Below are 13,047 nucleotides of genomic sequence, written 5' to 3' on the forward strand. Positions count from 1 at the left end.
TAATCTTAGGCAAATTCTTGACACTCTCCAAGTCTATCTCCTTATCTGTGCAATAGGATGAATAACTTAGCCTGGTGCTGCTTGGCGCAGAACAAATTCTCAATAAATGGAATATGTTAATGAAAACAATCCAAATGTCCATCAACGGATGAATGGATTTTTAAAAATCTGGTTATATAATCATAAAAGGAAATGAATTAATGACACATGCTACAACACAGATGAACTTGAAAGCATATTTGCATTATTTCATATACATGAAATGTCCTAAAAAGGCAAATCCATAGAAACACAAAGTAAATTAGTGGTTGCAGGGGTTGAAGGGAGGCAGAAATGAGGAGTGACTGCTGATGGTTAGGGGGGTTTCTTTTTGGGGGAGTGATGAAAATGTTTTGGGTTCTATAATGGCGATGGTTGCGTAGACTTGTGAATATACTAAACGACACTGAATTTGCAGTTTCAAAAGGTGAATTTTATGGCACGTGAACTGTATCTCAAGAACAAATAATTTTGAAAATGAAAATTGCCAATTTTCCCATGGTTGCTATCCACGGTCCCCATCTCTCTCCCTGCTCCCTTCCTTCTTTCCCATGCCCCTCCTCCCCCACTCCTCCAACCTCACACCCTCCAGCTGCCCTGGGTTGGCCGCCTACAGACACTTGCAAATACTTAGGGCTTCGGAGGTATGGCACCTCCAATCGAAAACCTGTTCCTCCACATGCAGTGTGACTTCAGTCCTTCACTAGCAGCCCTCGGTGGTGAAGTAGCACAGTAATGCTGGCCTTGACTGTTGTGGAGAAGGTTAACTGAATAGTGCATTTGCTGTCCCGGTCCATACGTGTTGCATAAATGGTGATTTATATTCCAGGCCTGTTCCCAGTGGGTCTCCTGTGGCAATGGTTTACTTGACCCCACCCATGTTGTCCTCTGCCCCCAGGATAACTCAGCCCTTGCCACTCATCTGGTGGATTTCCCTATTCCCCCACCCCTGTTATAATCACACATGGACAGGGCAACTCAAACCTTTCAAAGCTGTGTACTGAACCTCATTTTCTGAAATACCTTTCTGGTGGTCATGAGGCATAAGGCTAATCTCCACCAGAGGCTTTTTCTGTTTCTCCTGGTCAACCTAGATGCATCTTCAGTCATCTTCAACTCTACCCAAATTTTGTTCTTTCAACCCTAACCTCAGACCCTGATGCCCCACTCCTGCTTCCGTGTGTGAACCCATAAAATTTCTCCCTGTCTGGCCTTCCTAGCCCTGGGCCAAGTTCCTTCCTCTTTCCTCAATTTTTACTACTGTTCCCTCATTCTCCCATCCAACTTTCAGTCCCCTCTTTCTCATGCAGGCTTTGATTCCTACCTCCACCCCCAAAAATACTACAGTTGACAGCATCTCAAAACTCAGAAGGCTTCTTTATTATCATCTATTAATTCTATTACATTTATTCAGTTTTATCAAGTTTTAAAATATATCAGAATAAGTAGAGAAATTTGTATATCTATCTATCTCTATATGGAAAAACATCTGGTACCTCAGGTGGCACCAACAATCCTAGCAGCTCTTATACTGCATATCCGTAGTATCGAGCAATTTCCATGTCTTTTTCCCTCTCGATGAAAAACTGCACTTTCCCCAAAGAGGTATATTTGGCAGCGTTCTCACGCTCTTGCTGAGCCTTCCTCTTCATGGCCTCTCGCTCTGGCCTCTGCTCTTTTGTGATGAGCTTTGACATCACTGGCTCAGGAACATTGGGTTTCCTCCATGGAATTGGTTGGAAGCAGAAGTCTTGGAGTAGAAATTGGTTTTGAGGCTTGGGTGGGGCCTGGTGCTTGGTCACAGCAGGGGGAGCAGGCTCCCGCTGGAGAGAAGTGCAAGATGATGTTTTGTAGGGTACAGGCCTAGGACCAGCAGCCTGAGGGACACTGGGCTGGGTTGGGTTGGTCACAACTGGCCAACCTGGTTTGGCAGGACCTGGCAAAGATGCAGAAGCTGGTCGGGATGGATTGGCTGCAGTAGGTTGAGCTGAGTTAGTAGAACCAGGTTGGGAAGGGCAAGCCATGGCAGGCCGATGTGAGGCCAGAGACTGTGGTCTCCGAGGGACAGGTCGAGCTTGAGGCTTGTCCAGATTGGGAAAAGGCAGAGGTACCAACTTGACCTTCCCAGGAGGTGGCAGCTCATACTGGGATGAAGATGGACACTCTTTTTCAGCATTGCCATCTGGTTTCTGGGCTTTGATTTGAGTTTTCTCAGCACCCTTACCCTTACATGGGGTTTCCAGCCATGGCTTGATAGCTGTGGATGGCTGGGAGTCTTTGAGATTGCTGGAATTTCCCAGGGCGTGAGAGGAAGCGAATCTAATTTTCTTATCAGTCTTCTTCCCCAGGGCATGGAACACCTGCACAGACTCCAGCATATGCATGCCTAGGCAGCTGCGAGGCTTTTTAAAGTTCTCTTGGCTAAGGTCAGGTTGGTTTTTCTTCCGCTTCCTCCTGGGAATGGTTGGCTTCTCTTCTGCCTTGACTTTGTTCCCTGACTGCTTACTCTCTTCAGCTTTCTTGGAGTTGTTTTCTCTGGGTCTTTTGGTCTTTTCCTGCCCATGGCTCCTAGCTTTGCTGATCCTGTTGGAGGCAGCTTTCTGAGGTTTGCTGTTAGAAGGCTTGGCCATGTTCTCAAGACCCCCATCACTGATTACGGCATTACAAATAACCACTTCTCCCCCTAACAGGCACTCTGGGTTCTTTGGCTGGATTTTGGCCTCGGGAGCACCGTCAATAGGTTCCGAGGCCTTATGTTTGTTCTTCCTGGGTCGATCAGAGGGAGCCTTTAGGACACCTGACTTTTCCTGCACCTGATTCACCTGAATGGCTCTGGTATCGGTGGCTTTGATTACCTTGGGACTGTTAGACTGATCGAGGTCTTCCAAAGGAGTAAAGAGCTGGGGAAGTTGTATATCCTCCACCAATGTGGCGATGTCTGCAAAACCACTGTTAGATTCAATCCCATTTTCAAGTGTCCCTAGGTCCTCAAGACTCAGGCTATTATTTCGCAGGGCAGACTTTTCAGAGCCAGGCTTCTCCTCTTGGCCAAGGGGATCAATGCAGGCCAGGAGATGGTGTATATCAGGAATTTCTAAAGGGAGTAGTGGAGGATCTAAGTTCTCTATTGGGATCTGGTAGGCATCCAGAAAGCTTGGTTGCTTGGGTTTGATATCATCCAAGCTCTTATTCTCTGTTTGTTCCTGGCTTGGAGCCGGAGGCAGTGCCAGGAGATTGCTGGAACTCTGGACTTGAGCTATCATTGAAATGTCCCCAAGTTCAGGTGGTGGGTCAAGAACCTGGATGTTCCTGCTACTGCAGGACTTGGGGAATTCTGGAGTTTGTGACAAACAAAATGTTTGACTTGGAGGTTGCAGTCCCAGGGAATTCTCCATCACTACAAAGAAATCAAGGAAGAAGTCAGTCCCCAGTAAGGGAGATGCTCCCCCTAGACACCAACACAGCAATCATATACCTTCCAATGATGGGCAAGGCATTTCTCATGGCTCTACTTGAGGATCATGGACAGTGCCCTATGCTAGGCGATAAGAGGTGACTAGTCTAATTCTTACTGGTGATCATTTGATGTCACTGATTCTTGGTTTCCTTTGTATTTCTCATTGGGCTATTGTAAGTCAAATAAAAAATAAAAGTTGTAGGAGTTCCCATAGTGGCTCAGTGGTTAACGAATCCAACTAGGAACCATGAGGTTGTGGATTCGATCCCTGGCCTTGCTCAGTGGGTTAAGGATCTGGTGTTGCCATGAGCTGTGGTGTAGGTCACAGACACAGCTGGGATCTGGCATTGCTGTGGCTGTGGCACAGGCTTGCAGCTACAGCTTCGATTCGACCCTTAGCCGGGGAACCTCTGTATGCCATGGGTGTGGCCCTAAAAAGACAGAAAAAAAAAATACCAAGTGTTTTACAAAGCCTAACATTCTCATATAGAGAATGGTTCCTAGTCGGAGTCGTTAACCACTGAGCCACAAGAGGAACTCCCCAATTCTCCCCACTTTCATGAGAGAATAAGAACACTTCACACCATGAACTAGGAAGGGAATAGGGCTTCCTGATGATATATATAAGCAGGGTCAGAGTCTTCACCAGCTTGCTCTGGACAGGCTCTCAGAACCCAAGGTCTCAAATGCTGGTATAAATTAAGGACATGAGGGAAAGTTAAACTGGCACTGTCATAATAAGAGTTCTGAAATGCCCTCCAAGGAGCCTATAGCAGCAGGTCAGGGAAGGGAGTTTTGCAGTGTGGTAGTACAAGGGGACTGATGAGCTAGAACAGTGAAAAATATGGTATCCCTTGGTTTGCTCTTGGGGTTCTCATACATGCAGCATAGCTGACAATTACAGTCTCTCAACTCCCCACCTATATTAGGTCTTCTTCTATACAGTCTGAAAACAGAGAGCACTGAGCAAGGGTAGATAAAGTCTCAAGACATAAATTCAACCTGTCTACACGCCACTTCCCAGCTACAGATTTTGGACCCCATTTTTCTAATGTTAACCTTATTGTCCTCCTTTCCAGCTATCTGTACTCACCTTGAAAGCTTGTTTCTGTGATGGGTTGAGCATACACAGAGTAGTAGATTCCAGGGGTAGAAGCCGGTGGTAGGATATTTGCAGGCTCAACCTCCTTTAGTACCATTACCATTTCTGGTTGAGGGGCAGAGGCCCTACTTCCTGTGTATGACACAGGGCCATAGGATGGCAGGCAGGGGCCAAGTTCTCCAGCCAGTAAAGACCCCAGTGTGCCTTGGTGATAGTAATATACTTGGCTTCCCTCCTGGTGGGGAAGTGACAGGCCATGTCCCTGATCTGGAGTCTGCGATGGTGCTCCCTGGACAAGGCTGGCAGAAAATGATGGATACAGAGAGACCATGCTATTGGCATCTGAAGTTTTGTCATACTGGGCTGCCATAGACATGGAAGAGACAGTTGTGTCTTGGCCCATGACTGTCACAGTGAAGTCTCCGAGTGAAGAAGACTTCTTTTCAGTGCTTCCTGTGATGTTCCACTCAAAAATACCTGGATAGGAAGCAGCTGAAGTGGACATCTGGTTCTGGCCAGTAACTCCAGACAACATAGTTGTGCTAGAATGTTGGTAAAGGTAGGCATTACCCATGAGTGGCTGGAAAGAGGTGCCAGAGACTGATGGCAGCAGCCAGGCTGAACTGACGGCTGGAGCAGAGACTCTGGAGAAGTTGCAGACGCTTCCTGTTAGGGAAGCTGCATTGCTCACCACAGGAAGGGAGAGCTGGAGAGAATTTAGAGTTCCAAGCACAGAGGCATTTTGGAAATTTTCTGTAAGGAACAAGAAGGTAATGAAAAAGTCAGTGAGGTTGATAAGTTCTCATTATGTTTGAGGAACCACATTATCTTAAATGCCTTACTATCAGGACACCTCTAATATCACAATAGTTACTGAAATACCAAAAAAATCAGACTGTTTGTGATGGTTGTAAGGGCTGGAGCAACTTGACACTCTTCTGGATGAACTGCCTGTGCTCCCATCTTGGGCACGGATGTGCAGAAGACCCAGGTGGTGTGGTGTGATTCATACCTTGTCCTCTAGACTAGAGGCAACCTTCTCCCCGCCTTATCTTTCCCTTAAACCCACACTAATATGGACTTGTATGCTATTTCCTGGAATTGAAGCATTTGAGAATGAGGAGGTCCTTAGAGACCTCCTGTTCTAACAGTCTTATTTCATGTGTAAGGAAACCTAGACTCAGAGAGGTCAAGGTGACTTGTTCAAGTTCTCTTCTTATGTTAGTTTCATTACCAAGCTTCAGAACCTAAATATTGTGACTTCCTTCCCAGGATCTGCCCTGAGCATGACTCTGCCAAATGCCAGGAGAAATAGAACTTCTCATACAGGTGTTTTGTTTGTTTGTTTGTTTGTTTTGTTTTGTTTGTCCATTAGAAAACAGTACAGCTATCACCTTTGTAATCGTTGGTGGCTCACTTTGTGTGTGTTTTCTTTTTAGGGCCGCACTCACTGCATATGGATGTTCCCAGGCTAGGAGTGGAATCAGAGCTACAGCTGCCGGCCTACGCCACAGCCACAGCCACATCAGATCCAAGCCGGGTCTGTAACCTACACCACAGCTCACAGCAACACTGGATCCTTAACCTGCTGAGTGAGGCCAGGGATTGAACCTGAAACCTCACGGTTCCTAGTTGGATTGTTTCCACCGCGCCACCACGGGAACTCCCTTCAGTGTCTCACTTTGCTTGTGTAGTTCCTATGCTATTACCTAGAGTTCACATACAGCTCAGTCCAAGTGGTAAATTTAAAGGGTCATTTTTAGGAGTTCTTCTCGTGGCACAGTGGAAACGAATCCAACTAGGAACCATGAGGTTTCGGGTTCAATCCTTGGGCTCGCTCAGTGGGTTAAGGATCTGGTGTTACTGTGGCTGTGGTGTAGGCCGGTGGCTACAGCTCTGAATAGACCCCTAGCCTGGGAACCTCCATATGCCATGGGTGCAGACCTAAAAAGACAAAAAAATAAAATAAAGTGTCATTTTTACATTCTTGTAGCCTGGTTTCTGATCCTACTTCAAAATGATTACCTGAAAGTGAAATTCTTAAGTGCTTTTTAAAGAAAAAAGTCAACTCTCTGAGTTTCAGATTACTCATTTAAAAAGTGGTTATAATGATGACAATAATAATAGCAGTAGTAACTCATGAATAAATCATATATTACATATGATGTATATGGAGGAAGATATAATAAGTTCTGGAAAAACATGAAAAAAATCATGAAAAATAAATCACATAACTAAAATACATGGATATTAATGAAAACTGGGCACTAGCAAGTATCAAAGCAGAAATTTACTAATAAATTAAGTTCTGTATTATACATGCAATATTATGAAAGTGAATATTGCCTACTCTATTTAGTGAATACTGTTTACCAAAAAACACAATAGAAGGTGATTTTGAATGAATTCCTAGCCATACAGAGAAGATACATCAGTAAAAATGCATAAACGGTAAAATGGAATAAATATGGAGTTCCCTTTGTGGCACAGCGGAAACTAATCCAACCAGGAACCAAGAGGTTGCAGGTTTGATCCCTGGCCTTGTTCAGTGGGTTAAGGATTTGGCATTGCCATGAGCTGCTGTGTAGGTCACAGACGTGGCTTGGATCTGGTGTTGCTGTGACTGTGGCGTAGCCAGCAGCTGTAGCTCCAATAAGACCCCTAGCCTGGGAACCTCCATTTGCCATAAGCACGGCCCTAAAAAGAAAAAACAAAAAAAATCGCAATAAATGTGAATGTATAGGTAGCCACAATCTATGTAGACAAATATTTCAATAAAAACTGGTACAAAGCAGACAGCAAAATAATGTGTACAAGAATTCTGTTACTGTGATCACTCATATTTTTTTGACTATTACCCCGCAAGTAGCAGATATTAAGCTTAGTAGAAATATATATTTCAATTAATATAACCCAATAATAAACATGATACATCTTAGAAAGTATCATGATGGTTTTTAAATTTATCCTAGAACCTGGATTACGATCACCTTCAACATCTAGAAGAGTGACATCCCCAAAGCCTTAAAAAAACCATCATCACTAGAGGCCAATTAAGAACGATTTTTAGGAGTTCCTTTCGTGGCTCAGTGGTTAATGAATCTGACCAGCATCCATGAGGACATAAGTTCAATCCCTGACCTTGCTCAGTGGGTTAAGGATCTGGCATTGCTGTGAGCTGTGGTGTAGGCCACAGACGTGGCTCAGATCCTGTGTTGCTGTGGCTGCAGCTGGCGGCTACAGCTCCAATTCAACCCCTAGCCTGGGAATCTCCATATGCTGTGGGTATGGCCCTAAAAGAAAAAAAAGAAAGAAAAAAAAAGTTTTTAAATGTAGGAAAACCCAAAGGACTCCACAATACTGTTTTAAATAAAAGTGGAACTAGAAATGTGGGACTTGACTTTTCCTTTATCTTCTTAGTAGCTAAGATCTAAAAACAGGATGGCTGTTGATCAGTGTGCTCGCTGTGTTAAGAAGGAAATAACTGTTAAGATGAAAAGTAGCCTTGACTTAGAACCTACTTATCATACAAAGGAACTAATCTTTCTGATTCCGGTTAGAAGATACCGTTTTGAAAATTTTATTTTTGATGAGCCAAACATCTACATGGCTTAACAAATCAAAATGATATAAAACATTGAAAATCAGCCCCCTAGATAACCACTTTTATTAGTTTCTTGCTTATGGGAAGCATTGTTTTTAAAACATATTTTGAAACTGTCTACATTCAAAACTGTCAAGTGCCAACTGCATTCAGAGAGGCAATCAAATAAAAACACTATGACTTTTATGATAAGCTGCTTTTCCCAGCCATACCCTTTTCTGGCCTTACTTTCCTTCCTTGTCTATTAATATAAGTATTCGCTAAAATCAACTTGTTTCGCCCTGTTCTGAGCATATTTCACTCCATGCTCTTTCTGCTTTGATTTAAAATCTTTGGTTCCTGTCAACATTCCATCCCAAACTACTTTTTTCTTGAGAGCTCCTCCATGCGCTCCCAGCTTTATTCTTTTTTAACACCTCTTTATTCTTATATTTTCTCCTCTCACTTTGTTCCTCTTGACCTGTACTGATGAAAACAATCCTAAACTTCCTTAACGTTGACCATGTGCCTCCGTGTGGCCCAGTACTCTCCATCCTCTCTCTCTATTTTCCCTTTCAACTAGTTTAGATAGAAAACTCTGAAATATGTGAATATTACTCTTTGAACAGCCCTAAATTTAAAATACTAAAGTTGAAACATACGTGGAAGGAGACCATTACAGACGAAACATCTCAGTATATATTGCTAGTTTTCTGCATCAACTGGGTTTTCTGTTCCTGTTGAATACTCTCAAGAAGTCTCTGATTTCATTTTCTACATGAGCCCCCTTTAAGACTCAATATTAGCAAAGAAAGGGACCACAGAGAACAACCAGAGTAGTATCCTAATGTAACAGATGAGGACAAAATACTTTGTGAGCAAGTCAATGACATGCCCAAAGTCACACAGATAGTAAATGTCAAAGTCAAGACTGAAACTCAGCCTCCAGATTTCTAGTTCAATACTTTTCCCCATTATCCCACGCTATTTTGAATCTACTACTAAATCTAGCGGCAAAAAAAAAAAAAAAAACCTAATGACAAAGTTTTAAAAGTTTCTTTCCTTACCTGACATGTTCAGAAAAGAAGAGGAAACATCAACTGCAGATACTAGATGAGACCGAAGGATGGCTGAGTGGCTGAAGCCAAAGAGCACATGTGTCCAGTACAAAGGTCACTGGTCACTGGTCACTGGTCACTGGTCACTTGCGATGATCCAAATTGATACACAGGCAACTCCATGGAAACCACGAGGTTCTACCATGTGGCAGTAGGTTTGGTGGGAGAACGATGTCACAAAGCAGGCAGTTAAAAGGTATGAGGAAGCCAATAGGGAGGTTGGATCCCCAACAAGAAGACAGGATTTGGTGGAGAGCACGTTGGAGAGCGAAACAACACCTCAATGTGTGAGCTCTGGGGAGGTGAAATCCTGCAGGACAGATTTACTTTCCCACAGGCTGTTAGGTTAGGGAAATCATCTCAATGTTTCTTCTAGATGTTTATGGATATAAATAATAGTAACATATTTTATAGATTTATGTTTTATATATTATATATTTAAAATATAAAACATTTTATATTATTATGTTTTATATATTATACATTTTTGATTTTGTATACATTAGTTCATTAGGAAAGAGCTGTGCAGGTTGAACAATTACAGTTGTTATGAAATCACGTCAGTTTGATTAGTGAACTTACTGCAGGTTTTAAGACGCAAAGGATGACATTAAGGAGCTCTTTTTGGAAACTGGTTCAAGAGCAGGGTGATGTTTGTGGAGTGCATGTTTTAGAGAACAATGTGGTCCAAAGATCTTTTTTAGTTTTTTTTTTTCCCCTAACTCCTACCATCCTGGGGTTGGGCTGGGCCAAGTTGGACTTGTATTTCTCTTCTGCTCTCTCTCTCTCTCTTTTTTTTTTCCTTCATTATAGGCATTGTTTCTAGGACAAGTCTTGATCTTGCCTTCTTACCCTCATGGATGTCTCTTCTTGTCAACTTCCAGCAGTAAAAGGTCTTCTTCAGTGCTTGATGCTTCACAAAACAGACTCTGGAGTTCGCATCGTGGCTCAGCAGAAACAAATCTGACTAGCATCCATGAGGACGCAGGTTTGATCCCTGGCCTCCATCAGTGAGTTAAAGCTCTAGTGTTACCGTGAGCTGTGGTGTAGGTTGCAGATGCAGCTTGGATCCTTCGTTGCTGTGGCTGTGGTGTAGGCCAGCACTACAGCTTGGATTTGACCGCTGGCCTGGGAACCTCCATATGCCATGAGTGCTGCCCTAAAAAAAAAAAAAGAAAGAAAGAAACAAAAAAAACCAGACTCAGCCCATTGGAAGCAAATATCAGAAAGCAGGAGACAGGAGACACAGCTGGTCGCAAACCTTTCCTCTTTCAGCCTTTGACTGCAATTCCTTTGCCCATAATTTGCTACCTCTGGCTCCTTGGGCCCCACAGGCATCCTGCCATCCAGGCTTCTTATCTGTGAGAAACATTCTGGAAACTGTCTCTTTTCCTTGTCTCATAAGTTTACCCAGTGTGGCAGTTACTGTAGTCTCCTCCCCCTTGCAAACAGCCGCTATAGAATCTCTGGCCTCTAGGATTCTCTGTCTTGCATGCTTGGGTGCAAGGCCAGGCAAAATGAAGAAAAGAATAATTAGAGAAAGAAGAGGACATTCAAGGAGTTCCTGCTGTGGCTCAGTGGAAACGAATCCGACTGGTAGCCGTGAGGATGCAGGTTTGATCCCTGGCCTTGCTTAATGGGCTGGGGGTCCGTTGTTGCTCTGGGCTGTGGTGTAGGTCCCAGATGCCAGTGTTGCTGTGGCATAGGCTGGCAGCTATAGCTCTAATTTGACCTCTAGCCTGGGAACTTCCTTATGCCGCAAGTATGGCCCCCCCCCCACCGTGGAAAATACGGAGCAGACAAGGTGAAAGGCCACAGGAAAAAAGAGATTTATGTGATTTATGTGGATTTCTCGGTTTCTGTGAGAACTAAGTTGACACATTTTGGCTTCATTTTGTATAGACAGACAATTATATATATAATATATATAATTATATAATATGTAATATATTTATATATTATTTAGGATATATTATATAAAATATTTCATGTATTTATTCATATTGTATATACATATATTTATATATATTATTATAATGTGTGTATATATAGTTGTCTGTTTATACAAAATGAGGCCGAAATGTGTTGTCACTGCAGTTGCTTGGCTTATGGCTATGGCTTGGGTTCGATCCCTGGCCTGGGAACTTCCATATGCTCCAGGCACAGCCAGTAAAATAGAATAAAATAAAGCAGTTCCCATTGTGGTACAATGGGTTGAAAATCCAACTGCTGTGGCCTGGATTACTGCGGAGGCATGGGTTCAATTCCCAGCCAGGCACAGTCCGTTTAAGGATCTGGTGTTTCTGCAGTTGCAGCATAGGTCACAGCTTCAGCTGGGATTCAGTTCTTGGACTGGAAACTTTCATATGCCATGGGTACAGCCAATAAATAAATAAGAATAGAATAATGCAAAATAAAATATTCATTTCTGACATTCAAGTCTATTCAGGCAAATCCTTAGTTAGGCCTTTCCAGATTCTGAGCCTATATGACTTATTTTTGCTCTCTAGTTCTAGCCATTTAACTTTAGCTTCCAGGCTCAGCATCGTCTTAACCTCTGAAAGAATCTTACACATTGGAGGAAGAACCTAAACAGCTCTAAACAGTTCAACACTTTGGAACTTACCATCACGTCCTATCTAAAGCCTTATTTTTATAGTTAGGATATTGTCTCATCCCATAGATCCACTTCTGCATTTTGTACCCATCAAGTTAACGGAGTCATTTCTTGGCATAATGTACCCAGTCTGTCTACCCCCCAGACTCTCCCTAACTCTTCCCATTGTCACGTTTTTTTAGAATCCCTCAAACCATTACATGGTTTTTGGGGCCTGTCAGATACTGGTAGATTTCATTAGCATCAAATGCTGAGCTGGCTGGTGCTCCAAATATCCCTTGATTCTATAGTTTCCATTCCAGGGTACTACATACCTAGTAAGGCATTCTTTTACCTCATGTTGGACCCAATCCCATCCGAAAGCCTCTTCTTTGCTAGTTTTGGAAACCCTGTTTTGCCCAGGGTTTTCTTGTGTTAAATCCAGCTGAATTTGTTCCCATCCAAGCTTGTACCTTTTAGCAAATCAGAAGTGTAAGGCCAATATAGCTTTTCTTGTGTCTGATAGATTTATATCACATCTTGTACATTGACATCGTGTCTATAGATATTTGTATCATTTGTACTTTTTGGACAGTACATGCCTATTGGATTTTTTTTTCATAAATTGCAAAAGAATATTTTAATTTGAACATGCCTACTTGCGAGTTTGCAAACTATGTTGTGCTAACATATCTTTTCTTTTTCCAAATAGCACTTTGCTAACATTGACCTGTTTGTAATTATGTGGAAGCTTTCATAATTGTAAATGTTGTGGATTTAAACTTTAAAAAAAATTTTTTTTGGCCATGCCCTCAGCATATGGAGTTCCTGGGCCTGGGGTCGAACCTGCGCCTTAGCAGCGACCTGACCCACTACAGTGACAATGCCGCATTCTTAAACCACTGAATCACAAAGGAACTCCACATGTTTTTTGTTTTGTTTTTTTTTAATCTAATGTAAGATAGGTTATCCTTTGCTGTTCCACTGGGGCAGAATTCATAGTTTTTCTAAGAGATCCCTTTTAACAGATCCCTATGCCTGATATTGTGAGGAAATCTTATGCTTGAGCTCTATTCTTATCTCTCTCTCGTATTTTTTGGTATTTCTAAAACATAAATACGTACTGTCAACATCCAGCGTGATACCAGGCAC

At 42.7% G+C, this 13,047-nt stretch overlaps 1 protein-coding gene across 2 annotated transcripts; it reads right to left on the minus strand.

Annotated features, from left to right (window-relative positions):
• Positions 1 to 1,397: 1,397 nt before the first annotated feature.
• Positions 1,398 to 9,437, minus strand: C3H2orf78 (chromosome 3 C2orf78 homolog). Of its 2 annotated transcripts, none has more exons than XM_021088402.2 (3): positions 9,249 to 9,437; positions 4,590 to 5,351; positions 1,398 to 3,436 (listed from the first exon to the last, which is right to left on the minus strand). In XM_021088402.2, exons 1-3 carry the CDS (start codon positions 9,253 to 9,255, stop codon positions 1,566 to 1,568), a joined length of 2,640 nt encoding a protein of 879 aa, XP_020944061.2. In that variant the 5' UTR covers positions 9,256 to 9,437; the 3' UTR covers positions 1,398 to 1,565. The 2 variants fall into 2 exon arrangements, with proteins under 2 accessions (XP_020944061.2, XP_084875029.1); XM_085018903.1 differs by lacking the exon at positions 9,249 to 9,437 and adding an exon at positions 8,844 to 9,010.
• Positions 9,438 to 13,047: the final 3,610 nt, after the last annotated feature.

This window comes from Sus scrofa, chromosome 3 (genome assembly GCF_054392235.1).
Source record: "Sus scrofa isolate SSC_HxYL_T2T_F1_AM1 chromosome 3, Sscrofa_HxYL_maternal_Yorkshire_Landrace_v2.0, whole genome shotgun sequence".
Taxonomy (NCBI): domain Eukaryota; kingdom Metazoa; phylum Chordata; class Mammalia; order Artiodactyla; family Suidae; genus Sus; species Sus scrofa.

Coding starts and splice junctions, on each gene's coding strand:
- C3H2orf78 (XM_021088402.2), bottom strand. Junction 3,437..4,589: donor CACAGAAACAAGCTTTCAAG/GTGAGTACAGAT, acceptor ATTTCTTTGTAG/TGATGGAGAATTCCCTGGGA.